Genomic DNA, 15991 nt, shown 5'->3' on the forward strand with positions numbered 1-15991 from the left:
GACAGGTGGTCAGAGGTCCTAGTTAGGCGAGGTTTCCCAAGACCTGGAGCCAAGGCACAGACACGCTGTAGACTCCAGGCCACCTTGGGAATCCTTCATGTCAGGTGCTGCCAGTGGGACCCTCCTCAGGCACAGGGTGGGGCTTGTGCCCTGACCCCTCTAAGCAGCATAATGGGCACCCTGGCTGGTGCCTGGGATCAGATGGAGAGAGGCATGGGGGGCAGTGGCCAAGACCCTACTAAGAGCCAGGACTCAGGCAAAGCCAGACCTGAGAATCCACCAAGATGCACCAATAGGTTCTAGAAAGAGCCAGAGCCTCGTTCATCAAGATCCCAATTTAACCTGCCGAGGTGGCTTCTGGCACCTTTTGGGTCTTGCCAGCCTCACTTTTTCATCCTCGAAAAGAGAAAAAGGGCTGCAAATTTCTTATCTTTTATTGTCCATACCCACACTCCTCTCTCATCTAAACGTTAGTTCTGTGGGCACTTTCTTTCCCCAATTCCGGAAGCAACTGCATCCTCACAAGCATTCTTGGAAAAAAGGAAGGGCCGGGCAGCTTGGCCTCACAAATGCTTGATGCAGCCGGACCTGCTTCCTACCCACCAAGTCCTGGAGGCTGCAGCTCACCACTGACACGCAGCTGGAAGTCCACGGAGTCCTCGCCCACACGGCATGAGTAGGTGCCCTCATCCTGCTTGGTGACCGAGGCTGCCACCAGCCGGTGCCACGTTCCCACGTCCTCCTGCAGGAAGCGCTGGCTGGAGCGGCTGAGCTCCGTGCCATCCTTGTACCAGCGCACACAAACCTGGGCCTCAGAAGTCTCACATTCAAAGTGGGCTGGGCCCCCGGCCACGGCATCCACCAAGCCACCAGCTGTGTCCTTGTGCAGAAAGGGAGTGAGCCCTGCAAGGGCACATGGGCAGGTCAGGGGGCCGGCAGAGCCCTGGCCACACATCCACCCACTCAGACAGCAGATGGAGATGCCCAGAGCTCCAGGGCCTCACTGACCAGGGTCCCATTCAGAGGCAGGACTGGCCTGGGATGCTGACCTCTAACCACTCACGCACCACCTGCTCTTAGGAAGACCCTCCCCACCCTCTCACAGGCTGTCCACCTCTCACACCATAGCGTCACTGGAGCCAGTTTCCCAGACTCCCGCTCCCCAAGATCAGCTAAGTCCCCCACCCTCCCACAAGGACAGAGGACAGGGGCTCCCACTGTCCAGACCCCCTAGAGCCTGCCCAGAGCTGGGAACATAACGTGTGGCCGTGACCATGGTGATGGTGGGCAGGCGAGGACGTGGACACACACACACACAGAGGACATCACCTTGCACCAACAGCTGGTAGGCGATGCGGCCCCCATGGCTGACACACTCGTACAGGCCAGCATCGTCTCGCACCACATCCCGCACCAGCAGTGCCCGCTGTCCGGCACTCGCCTGGACCTCGTATTTGGGGCCCAGGGGCAGCACGTGGCCGTCCTTCAGCCATGTCACCGCCGCAGCCTGGTCTGAGAGCTCTGCCAAGAGCTGTGCCTCCTCATGCAGCCGGGCCAGCACTTCCCTCACAGCTGCCACTGGACGCTTGGTGGCCAGCCCTGGGGCTGTGTGGGGCCACAGAGGTGGACACAGGGGACGTAGACAGAGGGGTGGACGGGGGGGGGGCAAAGGGGAAGGGGGCAGAAGGGGAAGGAGCAGAGGGAGAGGGGGCAGAGGGAGGGGGTGGACAGATGGGGAGGGGACATAGGGGATGGACAAAGGGAGGGGACATTGGGGAGGGGACAGAGGAGGTGGACAGAGGGAGAGGGGGCAGAGGGGAGGGGGCAGAGGGAGGGGGTGGACAGAGGAGGCAGACAGAGGGGACGGACGGGGACAGGGAGGAGGAGGGGACAGTGGAGAGTGGACAGAGGAGATGGACAGGGATGGGGAGGGGGCAGAGGAGAGTGAACAGAGAAGGCGGACAGAGAGGATGTATGGGCAAGAGAATGAGACAGTAAAGAGTAGACACAGTGGGGGGTGGGGTATGGGAGAACAGACAGAAAAAAAGAGGAAGAGACAAGATTGCAGAGAGAGAGGGGAGCAGACAGATGCAGAAGTGAGGTCCTGCAGCTCCTCCTCCACTCACGCTGAGGCCGAGGCTGCCCCCAGCCCTGGGCAAGCTGCCTCACACCCCCCTCCTCTGTCCTGCCCACCACATCCAGGAGACCACCCAGAGCCCACCTGGCCCTAGGGAAGATGCCTGGGGGGGTCACAGCCACACGCCCCTCCCCTGCCTGCCACATCCAGGAGACCACCTGGGAGCCCACCCTGCCCCTAGGGAAGAGGCCTGGGGGGTCACAGCTGGGGTCCCCCTACCTCGGACCTCCATACGGATGCTGTTCTCAATTCCGTTGGCCACGAACTTGAGCTCAGCGCCATGCAGGCTGGCGGACACGGAGCGGATGGTGAGGGCATGCTGCGTGCCGACGTGACGGATCACATACACACTGCTGGCCTTTAGGGCCTGGCCATCCAGGAACCACTCTCCAGCAGAGGCCAGAGTGAGGTCCACCGAGAAGGTCACCTCGCCACCCTCCACCGCCTCCACCGCCTTCAGAGGAGTCTTCACAGCCAGCTGGGGGGCTGCAGAGTGAGGGCCTTAGGAAGGGGCCGGCCTCTGCCCTCCTCTGCTCCCCCTCCAGAGCCCAAGTTCCCCCTCCCCCAGGAAGCCCTCGGGACAGGCTCCAGGAGCCTTCCTCACTTACCCAGGTGGACAGTCCCTGGAAACTCCAGGTAGGGGCTCTGGCCAAAGCTGTTCACAGCTGATACCCGGAACTGGAAGTCCCCCTCCTCAGCCACGCTGGCCACAGTCAGCTCACGTTCAGCCACCAACTCCGCCTCGTGGCACCGGCTCCAGGTGTAGGCGCCAAGCCGCTTCTTTTCCACCAGATAACCGTCGATGGGGACAGGGCGGTCCCCATGGGGTGGTGGGGACCAGGCAAGGGTGACGGAACACTCTGTCCTTCCCTTTACCACAGGGGCCTCAGGGGCATGCAGGGGCGGCCTCCTAGGGGCTGGAGAGAGCACAGTCAATATCACTGACCGGCAGTTCCCTCCCAAAGCCCTGGGTCCAAGCTCAGCCCTTCAAGGTGTCACAGAACCCCACCCTGCTGGGGGAGCTACTTTCATGATCTGGGAATGGCCATGGCACAAGGGGACGCTGGGCCCAGGGAGGGCGTGGGCCCGCCACCCCTGTCCCAGCCCTGTGGCCATTTCTTTGGTTGCAGTGGGAAGAGTGCTCCGGGTTCAGGCCACTCAAACTGTGCACGTGGCCTGGGGACCAGGCTTATCCGTTTCTGCAGGTCTTAGGCTAACCAGTGACCAAAGCAGGTGCAGTGACCACTCTGAGGGTGCTCAGACCTGTGTGCAGGGACACATTCCTACCCCAACCAAGGGCTGACCAATGGGTGTGGGTGGGGGGAGGGACCTACCACCGAATCTACAAATGGGATACCAAAGGTCACAGAAAGAGGACACGCCTACACCTGACATCCCACACCCACCCCATGCCACCCACAACAATCCCTACCTTCTAATTTGGTTCATAGAGTGGGGAGGCCACCAGGACTGCTACCTCACAGTCACCTGGGGTGATCACGGTGAAGAAGGGCGCAAACAAACCAAGGGCCCCAGGAAACTGAAGCTATGACCCATTGGTTCAGTCCCCCAAAGCCCTCCGTGCAGCGGGCTGGAGAGCACAGCAGGGCCCCATGGATGAAGGAGGCAAAGGGCACTGTCCATTCAAGGGCACTCCCCAGGCCCTTACCAGACACGAAGAACTGGGTGGACGTCCGGCAGTCACCAGCAGTGAAGGTCACCTCGCCCACGTCTTCCAGGCTGCACTGGGAGATGGTCAGCGTGTGGCACATGCCTTCTGTGGTGATGGCCACGCGGCCCCCGGCCACCATCTCCTCCTGGTTCCTCAGCCAGTGGACAGGGCCCTCGGGCCTGGCCAGCTCCACACAAAACATGGCCGTGTCACCCACGCGCACCGCGGTCTTCCTCGGGAGCTTCCGAATGAGGTTCCCTGTGGTGGTCAGGGTGAGAGGCTGGTCAGATAGGACCCCTGCCCCAGCCTCCTTCCAGCACACCTTCTGGGCCCCTGTCCACCCCCGCAAGACACCATCCCCCCACCCCCCACATGGCCCCACGCCCCCTGCATGATGCCCCCAGTGCCCCTGCAAGACACCTGCCCCCCCAGGACCCCTGTCCCCATCCCCCAGGACCCCTGCCCTGCCCCTTCCCATCCCTGCCCACTCCTTGCAAGGCCCCACCCTCCACATGACCCCTCCACCTGCATGGCCCCACCAGCTGCAGGACCCTTGCCCTCCCCCCACGCGACCCCTGACCTCCCATAGGACCCCTGCCCTCACCCTCACATGACCCCTGCTCCCCCCATAGGACCCTACCCCCACCACCACAGGGCCCCTGCCCCATCCCGCATGACCCCTGCCCCCCCCAGGACCCCTTCCCTGCCCCTTCCGGCCCCTGCACCCCCCCCCCCACAGGACCCCTGTCCGCATCCCGCAGGACCCCTGCCCAGCCCCTTCTGATCGCTGCCCACCTCCTGCAAGGCCTCACCACCAGCACGGCGCTGCCACCCGCAGGACCCCTACCCCCCCAACCCATGCTGCCACCCGCAGGACCCCTGCTCTCACCCCCACATGACCCCTGCCCCCCCCCCCGTAGGACCCTACCCCTTTCCCACCCGACCCCTCCCACCTTGCACCGCGAGCTCTGCCACCGTGCGGCTGCCCTCCGTGGTCTCGCAGATGTAGACGGCGTCGTCGTCGGCCGAGACGTTGCGCACCGTGAGCCTGCGCTCAGTGCCCGCCTCCTCGATGCCGTACTTGGCGCTGGCCCACAGACGCGTGTCCTCCTTGTACCACGCGGCCTCCGTGGACGGCAGCTGCACCTCGCACTGGAACGTGGCCGACTCCTTCTCTCGCACCTCCAGGTCCTGAAGTCGCCTCTTGAAGGGCACGGCGGGCTCTGCGGGGAGGAGGCGCGTGAGAGGTGCTGGGGCGGCGGGATGCTTGCAGCGGCGAGGCAGGGAAGAGAGCTCGAGGAGACAGAGGAGGGGGGAGGGGGCAGAGCGTGGGGATGGAGCCGCGGTGAGCTGCGGGGGAGGGCAGGAAGGGGGGCAGGTTAAGGGGCTCGGAGTGGGAGGCTGGAGCGTGGGGGCGGGGAACCAGGGCAGGGTTGAGGGGGCTACGGGGCAGAGGGGAGTGGAGAGGCAGGCGAGCAGCAGGGAAGCGTGTAGGGAGGTAGGGGGATGGAGGCGGGACAGGGGCGGGCGAGGGCACAGAACCTGAAGAGCCCCTTTCCCTTAAACAGAAGGAGACGTCCTGAAGACAAAAAGGAGAACCGAGGCCCGCAGGCAGCAGCCCAGCGCAAAGCTCGGGGGACTCACGCCCACACCCACTCCCACGCAGCAGCCAGGCTGCGGGGCCAGCTCCAGATCACTGCAGTCTCTGATCACCGGCTGTGGGCCAGGCCCCGCTGCCCTGCGCATTTCCCCCTGTGCAGCCCCCCTCCCCAAGGAACCGGGCTGTTTCCTCCGCGTGGGCCATGGCCTGGAGGCGCACTGAAGGTCGGAGCGCCCTGAGATCCTACAGCGGGTTAGAAGTGGAGGTCAGTCTCTGCTCTTAGGAGCCTCGCCAACTTGCCCGCAGGACCTGATCACGTCGCCTGCCAGGGCTTCCTTCCCTCCAGAACCCGGAGGGAGCCCCAGACCCCTCCAGGGATCCTCAACGGGAACCTGTGAACTGGCTCAACCCGGCTCGGCCCCCGCCCCAGCCCTTGCCTTTCTCCCGGACTCTGCCTGGGAGACCCCTTTGGCAACCTGTCACTGGGGTGGAGGGCCTGGTTCACCCCGACAGTGTCTCAGGAGGAGGGGTTGCTTAGGACAAAGCGCTTTGTTCACTCATGTGACTCTCACAAAGACAATGGGACAGGTCGAGGGCATTCCGTGTCGCCCTCATTTCCTGGGCCCGAAGAGGCTAGAGCCGCCAACAGCTCTGCCTCAGGATTCCACCACGGATTCCATTCCAGGTGGGGGCGGGACTGGGGAGGCGCCTGCTTCTGCGCTCTGCGGGCAGCGACCTGGGCGGGGACCGTGCACTCCCGGCTCCGCGGGCAAGGCGCTCACCTCGTACGACGACTAGCACGGAGCTGTAGGTTTGGCCCACCAGGTTGGACGCCGTGCAGGTGTAGAGGCCCCGGTCCGACTGCTTGCAGAAGAGGATCTTGAGCACGAAGTTCTCCTGAGCGTCCTCGTACACCAGGTGTCGCCGGCCCTCCACCACCAGCTGGCCATCCTTCTTCCACACCGTCTCTGGCTTAGGCTCGCCCGTCACGTAGCAACTGAGGCGCGCGTGCTTGCCTTCAGTCACCGTGCAGGTGCGCGTGCCAGAGCCAGGTGGCGAGGCAGGGATGCCCTCGGCGCGCATCGCCTCCCGACGCCGCTGCAGGTGCGCCAGAAGCCCGGCAGTGGAGGCTCCCGGCGGGGCGGCGTCTGGGTCCGCGTCTACCGTGAGCGCGGCGTCGGCACTGGCGACGCCCAGAGGGTTCTCGGCGCGCACCGTGTATGTGCCCTCGTCGCGCGGCCGCGCGGACTGGATGCGCAGCGCGCTGGCCTCGCCGCTGGCCTCCACGCGCACCCGGGGGGCGTCGGGCGCGCCCAGGCGCCGGCCGTCCTTGGCCCAGCTCACGGCCATGGGCGGCGAGCCGCGCACGCGGCAGCGGAAGGTGGCCTCGGCGCCCTCGCGCACGCGGATGGACGTGGGCCGCAGCAGGAAGTGGGGCGCCTGCTCGGCGTAAGTGGCCTCGGCGTCCACCTGCAGGCCCACGGCCGCGAAGGCCTCGCCGATGGCATTGCGCGCGCGGCACACGTACTGCCCGCTGTCGCCCAGGGCCAGGTCCAGGATGGTGAGGCGGTACAGGTCGCCGTCCTGGGCCAGCCGGAAGCGAGAGCCCGCCTCCACCGGCTGCTGGTCCTTCTCCCAGCTCACCTGCGGCGTAGGGTTGCCCACGATCTGGCAGCTCAGCGTGGCGTCCTTCCCCACCGACACCACAAAGGCCTTGGGCCGGGTCAGGAATCGGGGCGCCCCGCTGAATGAGTGATCCATGGTGGGGGGCGGGGGCGACGGGACAGACCTGAGAGCAGGTTGGGGGAAGGTCATAGTGGGGATGAGCCGCAGGTGCTGTCCGAGTCCTCCGCAGCTTCCCAACCAGTGTCCCTGAAGAACCCAGTCTAACCCAGGGTGGACACCTCCCGGCCTTATCTCCACCCCCCACCTCCACGCGCAGGTAGAACTACCAGAAGGCACAGTGGTGCAGAAAATCAGATTTACCCCTTTCTGGGCACCTGGAGTCTGGTGCACCCCTCAACGGGCTTTTCTAATGGGTGAGCATATCTCCTTCCTGTCCCCCCAGCTCTAGCCCTACGCCCCAACTCAGGTCCAGTTGAGAACCTGTCCCAAAACAGCACACCAGCAGCCAGGCTGGCCCTCCTCTCTGTGCACCAGGGTCCTCCCTACCCTGGGGGCCATGCTGTACCTCTCCACACAGACCTGCCTGTTCCCCCCTGCCCACTCCAGCTGCTTCCTGGTGACCAGTTCCCGTCCCCCACACACCTCTGCTTCCTGGAGTCTGAAACTCCAGTCTGCTTACATCACTGCCGCTCAGCTCTCCACACCTGGACGGGGCCTGGCCCCTGGCGGGAGTGCACCCAAGGTGACCCATCTCCCAGCAGGCTCTCCTCTGAGCCCTTGGCCCTGCGTGTCCCCTTTTGTCCCCCCACTTCCTCCTCCAGGTGACTCATCTTCCAAAGCTGTTGGGCCACACATCCTGCCGGGTGCAGCTCAACCCTCCTCGCCCCAGGAAGTGCCCACGACAGAGGCCTTTCCTACCTGTAGCTGCCTGCACCTGTCCTGCGATGCCTCCTCCCCTCCCCTACCAAAAAACCCTGATGAGCAGGGAAGGATTAGAGACCCTGTTGCCAGGTGACTTCCTCCTAACTGGCTGAGCTGCCCACACCCCCTCGCTGTGAACAGCCACAGGAGGATCTGGAGGGCACACAGTCAGCAGTGAGCCCAGGGAGGACAGGCAGAGAGTCCCCTGGGAAGGGCCTGGCCAGGTTGACTGGCAGGAGCCCTGTCACTCTACAGACTTTGTGGCTCCACTGGCCAGGCACCCTGTGGGGATGGGGTGGGCACCACCCGAAAGCCTCAGGGGACAGGCCTCTGCCTAAGCCTCCCCTCCCCCTCAGGCCCCAGCTGGCCTTCAGCACAGGTGGGTATGGTGAGCCTGGGCCTTACCGCCCCCCCCCCCCCCGGCTTCTTTATGTAAGAACAGCAGCCCACTGGGCTCAGGGCTGGCCTCAAGGCTCAGGGCTGGCCTCAAGCACCTTTACTCCTTCCCCAATCCACAGCTGGGCTTCTAGCGTGGGCTGCCCACTGGGGGACAAGTGGGGTGATGTCCTGTGATTCAGGGCCTAATCCCCCTTAATCCCCCTCTAGGAGGTGAGACCGCTCCAGCCTGCTGACTCACTGTGTGGTCAGCACCTCTGGCCCCTGCCCCCCACGGCCTGGCCATGTTCTGGAGCTGGGAGGACCTAGGCGGGTGGCCACCAGAGCCCCGCCCCTGGGGACGCCCTCTTGGGCCTTGATGTCCCTGTGGAGAAGGCTTACTCACAGGGCCCCCCTCCTGAATCACAGTCGGTGGGTCCCCCAAAGCAGGACACTGAATCCTCCCTCCAACACACCAGGTGCAGCTATGGGAGATAGGTCCTCTGAGCTCATGAGTGGGCATGGGCAGGGGCCACCCCACAGCTAGTGGCCTCTGGGGGGTAGGGACAGCAACAGGGACAGGACAGGGAGCTCCCATCACCACACGTGCTTAGGGGGAGCCAGCCCAGGACCTTGGCAGGTGCACAGGCTGACCCCTGGCCTGGCAGGGGTGGGCAGAGACCTCCAAGATCCTCTGAGGCCCCCAGGGACAGTGCTGATGCCTGTCTCCTCATTTAACAGCCTGTATTTCCCACCTCAATGCAGCAGACACCATGAAGCCAGGGTTGGGGGCTCCCACAGATACAGCTGCCTCCGAGTCTACCCTGCCAGGCAGGCATCCCCACTGGTCAGTAGAACCCTAGCTCCAGAAATGCTTGCCCGAGGACTCCAGAGCCACCCACCGTCCTTCAGGCCAAGTTGGGAACACCCTCTGGGGGCCCCCAGAACTCCCATTGGGCACATACATGCAGCAGTGAGCTCAGAGACAGGAGACTCAGGAGGGGACACAGCCCCAGCCTCCCAGGAAAAGCCCCTTCCTTCCTCAGATGCCCGCCTGGGAAGGCAGCTCCCTGTGGACCCCACTCAGACTCCTGATTTCTTGGAGGACCTAGCTTGGCACTGGCAGGAGCCTCCCTCCACATGGAGACCATGACTCCCCCACCCCCACTTGGGGTCATTTCTCTAGAGCCCAGGAGTCCCCGGGGCTGACCTGAGCCCTGCCCACACCCTCCATCCTGGCTCTTCTAGAACTTGGCCAATCTCAGGTCCTCTTCCAGGGGCCCCTGGGCCATTTCTCAGATGCACCAAGGGTGGGAAGTGACTTGCAGCCTGACTGCAGAGTCTGGTCCCTTCCTGGGAATCCCTGCTGCCCCCGCCCCCACCCTTCCAGAAAAGACTTCCAAGGGCAGCTCCTGGAGTCTGTGCCTCCCCCTAGACCCCTGGGCTGGCGGCTTCCCGAACTCCTGGGGAAATTCTTTCCTGGAGTCAGGTGTCAGTGCCCCTTTGGCTGTCCCCTCTGCTGAGCCAACAGGCCTAAAATAGCCCCAGCTGTCAGCGGACATCCATCTCAGCAGAGCTGGGGGCAGGGCCGGCCAGACCTCTAGGCCTGCCTCACAGCAGGGAGCCCCCAGCGAAGGAGGAGGTGGATGCACCCCATGGCCCCCTGACCTCACACCCCAGCTGCTCCCTCCCCAAATGAGGGCTCAGGTCACTGCAGGACTGGATTCCAGGGCTCCAACCCTCAGAGGAGCGGCACAGCCTGGCTAGACCAGCCCCCTCCCAGGGCCACTGCACCCCACAGCCCTGACCTTCAACAGAGCAGTCCTGGAGGAGAGGGGCTAGGCCCAGGATGGCCCCCACCCCTGTCTGTCCTGCCTCCTCACCTGTCTCTACGGGAGGCTGGGAGCAGCACCCAGGCGGGGGGCTCAGACGGCAGGGCAGGGGCTGCTGGGTCTCACCTCCCTCCACGGGCCCAGGACCGACACGGCTCCCACCCAGCAGCCCACTCTCTGGCCGGTCCTCAGACTGGACAGGGACGAAAGGACAGGCGGACGCTGTCAGCTGGAGAAGGCTGGGCCCGCCCCCACTACCAGCCAGCCCAACCCAGCCCAACTCCAAAATAGCCCGGGTGTCACTGCCCCGGATTTGGTTTCACCCCCAGCCCCACAGAAGCAAAGGGCACAGACTCTGCATGGCCAGGTGTTTGGTGGGGGACAGCAGGGATGTGGGTGGGGCAGGGACCCCATCTTGTGGGGAACCCTGTTCAGACTAATATCCCGGGGTGCAGGGAAGGAGGGAGCCTAGGGGACCCAGAACCACCCAGAGGAGAGAGGGGGACCTGAGACCCCCAGAGGATATCCAAGATCACCTTGAAGGGACCTGGGACCCCTCCCCCAGAAAGGGATCCAAAACCAGTCAGAGGGGACCCAGAGCCAGCCAGAGGGGATCCAAGACTGCCCAGAGGGGACTAGAACCAGCCAGAGGGGAGAGGGGGACCAGAAACCACACAGAGGGCACCCAGGACTGCCCAGAGGGGACAGGGGTCCCAGGAACATGCCAAGTGCACTGGCCGTCTGAAGGTCCTGCAGACTCTGGGTATAGGTGGGCAGCCAGAAGCTACACACAGGCCTAGGGCAGGTATTGTATCCTTGGTGCTTCCGGCAGCACCTGGCCTAGCTGTTGTGTCCATGGCACCTTTAAATGGGAACCCCTGAGAACCCAGCTAGGGGCCTTTGCTGGCCATGGACAAGGGAGGGCCCCAGGCCCCAGGGTGGGCCGGCAGGACAATGTGTGTGCTGCAAATGACCCAGGAAGACTGTTCCCAACTCCATGGCTATCGCCCTGATGCAGGGACAAGCAGGGACAAAAGGCCAGCCCTGCCTGGGTGAAAGGTAGCCTTTGTCTGGTGGGGCTTAACCAGGACCCAGAGGGCCCACCTGCTGGGAAGTGGTTAATTCCCCGCCTCCAGCAGCCCAGGTCTGAGAAACCCCCTTCAGGAACCCCAGATGAGGGTAGGGACCAGGGGAAGACATGCAGGCATGCCCCTTGCACCTGCTTGATCTGAGGACTTTTCCTGCAGGTGTGTCCACCAGTTGACTCTCACCACGGCCAGGTGTAAGGGCCAGGGGTCCAGAGCACCCAGGGAGGTGGGAAGGAGGGTAGGGAGGAAGCAGACCCACCATAGCCAGCAAGATGGGAGTTCTATGCACACTCAGCTTCACCCCTGCCCTCAGCCAGCACCCCTGTGTCTGCTGGGGAAACTGAGGATCTGAGCACAGACCAGATGCACCCAGAGTGCCCAAAATCTGAGCTCAGTCACCATGATAAAACCACAGAATAGAAGGCTTCAACAAACATTCATTTCTCAGGGTTTGGGAAGCTACATTCTTAGAAGGTGCCTGAAGATCCTGGACACCGAGGTGGTACAGACACAGATAGCTAGTCACGCTGTAGCCAACAGAGGGCAAGCCCTCCAGGGTCCTTCTTCCTCTTCTGTGAACACTGATGCCACAGGGGGACCGGGAATGATCTCAACTTTGATGATCCCCTGACACCAGCATATTAGCAGTTACCCCCCGACTTCTGACTTCCTGTAGTCCTGGGATCCTCCTCTTCCAGTCCTCCTCCCTGACCTGTGACCCTCCATAGAGGGGTCTGGAGACCCTCCTCCATCCTCCTCCCTGATCTGTGACCCTCCATACTTTACCTTCCTCCTCTGTCCTCCTCATGACCTGTGATCCTCCATAGCTCACCCCCATGCTCATCCTCCTCTCTGACCTGTAACCCCCCATAGCTCACACTCATAAGTCTCTCTGACAACTCCCTTGTCCCTATGCCCTGTCAAAGACAGGCAAGTTTGGCTCTAGGAAGTGGCACCTGCAGGTCAGGATCCCCCCGGCCATGCACCCCTGGCACCAGCCCATCTGCTGCCTGTGGACAGACCCCAGGCCACCAGCTGCAGCCCCTGCCCATACATCACTGGGCTCTTGTGGGACATTTGGCCTCCTTGGTGCTCCCTGCATCTACACTCTGCTCATGTGATATGCCAGACCATCCACATGCTGGCTGCATGCCATGGGACTGTCCCATCCTCCTCATGGCTCTGACAGGAGCAATGGGACTGGCTGAGCTGTGAGTGGTCCGTCTGAGGGGACAGGCCCATCTGGGAGGCACCAAGGAGAGGGGGCCATGCTTGCACTGCTGTGTGGCCGCGGGCACACCCCTGCAGGGCCTGTCTCCTTCTGGAGCTGCCCGCATGGCTGTGTGGCCCTGGGCACACCCTTGCGGGGACTTTTCTTCTTTTTTTTTTTTTTTTAATTTTTTTATCTTGTTTTATTTTGTTTTTTTTTTTTTTTAATTTACATCCAAATTAGTTTAGCATATAGTGCAACAATGATTTCAGGAGTAGATTCCATACTGCCCCTTACCCATTTAGCCCATCCCCCTCCCACAACCCCTCCAGTAACCCTCTGTTTGTTCTCCATATTCATGAGTCTCTTCTGTTTTGTCCCCCTCCCTGTTTTTTTTTAACTTTATTTTTTATTGTTTAAAATTTACATCTAAATTAGTTAGTATATAGTGAAGCAATGATTTCAGTAGATTTCTTAATGCCCCTTACCCATTTAGCCCATCCCCCCTCCCACAACCTCTCCAGCAACCCTCAGTTTGTTCTCCATATTTATGAGTCTCTTTTGTTTTGTCCCCCTCCCTGTTTTTATATTATTTTTGTTTCCCTTCCCTTATGTTCATCTGTTTTGTCTCTTAAAGTCCTCATATGGGTGAAGTCATATGATTTTTGCCTCTGACTAATTTCACTTAGCATAATACCCTCCAGTTCCATCCACGTAGTTGCAAATGGCAAGATTTCATTCTTTTTCATTGCCAAGTACTACTCCATTATATATATATATCACAACTTCTTTATCCATTTCTCCATTGATGGACATTTGGGCTCTTTCCATACTTTGGATATTGTTGATAGTGCTGCTATAAACATGGGGGTGGATGTGTCCCTTTGAAACAACATACCTGTATCCCTTGGATAAATGTCTAGTAGTGCAATTGCTGGGTCGTACAGTAGTTCTATTTTTAGTTTTTTGAGGAACCTCCATACTGTTTTCCAGAGTGGCTGCATCAGCTTGCATTGCCACCAACAATGCAGAAGAGATCCTCTTTCTCCGCATCCTCGCCAACTTCTGTTGTTGCCTGAGTTGTTAATGTTAGTCATTCTGACAGGTGTAAGGTGTTATCTTATTGTGGCTTTGATATGTATTTCCCTGATGATGAGTGATGTGGAGCATTTTTTTCACGTGTCAGTTGGCCATCTGGATGTCTTCTTTGGAGAAGTGTCTAGTCATGTCTTTTCCCCATTTCTTCACTGGATTATTTGTTTTTTGGGTGTTGAGTTTGACAACTTCTTTATAGATTTTGGATACTAACCCTTCATCTGATATGTCATTTGCAAATATCTTCTCCCATTCTGTCCGTTGCCTTTTAGTTTTGCTGATTGTTTCCTTTGCTGTGCAGAAGCTTTTTATTTTGATGAGGTCCCAGTAGTTCACTTTTGCTTTTGTTGCCCTTGCCTCCAGAGATGTGTTGAGTAAGAAGTTGCTGCAGCCAAGATCAAAGAGGTTTTTGCCTGCTTTCTCCTCAAGGATTTTGGTGGCTTCCTGTCTTACATTGAGGTCTTTCATCCATTTTGAGTTTATTTTTGTGTATGGTGTAAGAAAGTGGTCCAGGTTCATTCTTCTGCATGTTGCTGTCCAGTTTTCCTAGCACCACTTGCTGAAGAGACTGTCTTTATTCCATTGGATATTCTTTCCTGCTTTGTCAAAGATTAGCTACCCATACGTTTGTGGGTCCATTTCTGGGTTCTGTATTCTGTTCCATTGATCTGAGTGTCTGTTCTTGTGTCAGTACCATACTGTCTTCATGATTACAGCTTTGTAGTATAGCTTGAAGTCTGGGATTGTGATGCCTCCTGCTTTGGTTTTCTTTTTCAAGATTGCTTTGGCTATTCGGGGTCTTTTCTGGTTCCACACAAATTTTAGGATTATTTGTTCTAGCTCTGTGAAGAATGCTGGTGTTACTTTGATAGAGATTGCATTGAATATGTAGATTGCTTGAGTAGTATCGACATTTTAACAATATTTGTTCTTCCTATCCAGAAGCATGGAACCTTTTTCCATTTTTTTTGTGTCTTGTCAATTTCTTTCATAAGCTTTCTATAGTTTTCAGTGTACAGACTTTTCCCTTCTTTGATTAGATTTATTCCTAGGTATTTTATGTTTTTTTGTGCAACTGTAAATGGGATCAATTCCTTGATTTCTCTTCTGTCACTTCATTGTTGGTGTATGGGAAGGCAACCGATTTCTGTGCATTGACTTTATATCCTGCAACTTTGCTGAATTGATGAATCAATTCTAGCAGTTTTTTGGTGGAATCTTTTGGATTTTCCATATAGAGTATCATGTCATCTGCGAAGAGTGAAAGTTTGACCTCCTCCTGGCCGATTTGGATGCCTTTTATTTCTTTGTGTTGTCTGATTGCAGAGGCTAAGACTTCCAGTACTATGTTGAATAACAGTGGCGAGAGTGAACATCCCTGTCTCATTCCTGGCCTTATGGGGAAAGCTCTGTTTTTCCCTATTGAGGATGATATTAGCCTTGGGACATTCATATATGGCTTTTATGATCTCGAGGTATGCTCATTCTATCCCTACTTTCTTAAGGGTTTTTATCAAGAAAGGATGCTGTATTTTGTCAAATGCTTTCTCTGCATCTATTGAAAGGATCATATGGTTCTTGTCCTTTCTTTTATTAATGTGATGAATCACATTAATTGTTTTGCAGATATTGAACCAGCCCTGCATCCCAGGTGTAAATCCCACTTGGTTGTGGTGAATAATTTTTTTAATGTATTGTTGAATCTGGTTGGCTAATACCTTGTTGAGGATTTTTGCATCCATGTTCATCAGGGAAATTGGTCTATAGTTCTCCTTTTCAGTGGGGTCTTTGTCTAGTTTTGCAATCAAGGTAACTCTTCATAGAAAGAGTTTGGAAGTTTTCCTTCCATTTCTATTTTTTGGAACAGCTTCAAGAGAATAGGTGTTAACTCTTCCTTAAATGTCTGGTAGAATTCCCCTGGAAAGCCATCGGGGCCATCTCCTGCACTTGCCAGCACTGCTGTGTGACCCTGGGCACACCCCTGTGGGGGCCCGTCTCCTTCTGCACCTGCACACACTGCTATGTGGCCCCACCCATGCCCACAGCCACACCTGGAGCGTGTTTCAGGACATGCACGGCTGACCTCCAGGCCTGGGCCCTGCCACCAAGGGCAGGGGAGCTGCCGCAGTGGAGCTCAGGGCAGCTGCAAGCCTGAGAGGTCCCAAGGGCTACAAAACTAAGTTGTCACACAATTACACTGTGTGCAAGAAATGGGGGGCCAGACTCGGCCCCAGGGGAGGCCTCCAGCTGGTCTGATTCCTGACGAAGCATGTGATTTCCTCAGCTGCAGAAGGCTGTGTCCCAACCCTCCCAGGCCTAGGAGGAATGGCCTCGGGAGGAATGGCCTCAAGAGTCATGGGGGCACACCACTGGGGCAGGAAGGGAGCCCAACAGCCCACACTGCCTCCGACCCTCCACCAGAAGCCACAGGACTG

The 15991-nt window shown here is 58.9% G+C and overlaps 1 protein-coding gene across 45 annotated transcripts in view; it reads right to left on the reverse strand.

Moving 5' to 3' along the window:
- The window catches only part of OBSCN (obscurin, cytoskeletal calmodulin and titin-interacting RhoGEF), a 158777-nt gene extending 150408 nt beyond the window's left edge, over nucleotides 1–8369 (reverse strand). For 23 of the 45 annotated variants that reach the window (XM_053218735.1, XM_053218796.1, XM_053218724.1 and 20 more), the window contains exons 1-7: nucleotides 6192–8367; nucleotides 4763–5032; nucleotides 3807–4067; nucleotides 2746–3054; nucleotides 2357–2623; nucleotides 1330–1605; nucleotides 628–903 (exon numbers count right to left, since the gene is read on the reverse strand). In XM_053218735.1, the coding sequence (XP_053074710.1) occupies nucleotides 628–903; nucleotides 1330–1605; nucleotides 2357–2623; nucleotides 2746–3054; nucleotides 3807–4067; nucleotides 4763–5032; nucleotides 6192–7224 (2692 nt within the window). In that variant the 5' untranslated portion in view covers nucleotides 7225–8367. Of the gene's footprint in view, nucleotides 1–627; nucleotides 904–1329; nucleotides 1606–2356; nucleotides 2624–2745; nucleotides 3055–3806; nucleotides 4068–4762; nucleotides 5033–6191 lie in introns of all 45 variants that reach the window. The other 22 variants (XM_053218742.1, XM_053218689.1, XM_053218776.1 and 19 more) reach the window with 5 other exon arrangements.
- Nucleotides 8370–15991: the final 7622 nt, after the last annotated feature.

This window comes from Acinonyx jubatus, chromosome A1 (genome assembly GCF_027475565.1).
Source record: "Acinonyx jubatus isolate Ajub_Pintada_27869175 chromosome A1, VMU_Ajub_asm_v1.0, whole genome shotgun sequence".
Classification (NCBI taxonomy): domain Eukaryota; kingdom Metazoa; phylum Chordata; class Mammalia; order Carnivora; family Felidae; genus Acinonyx; species Acinonyx jubatus.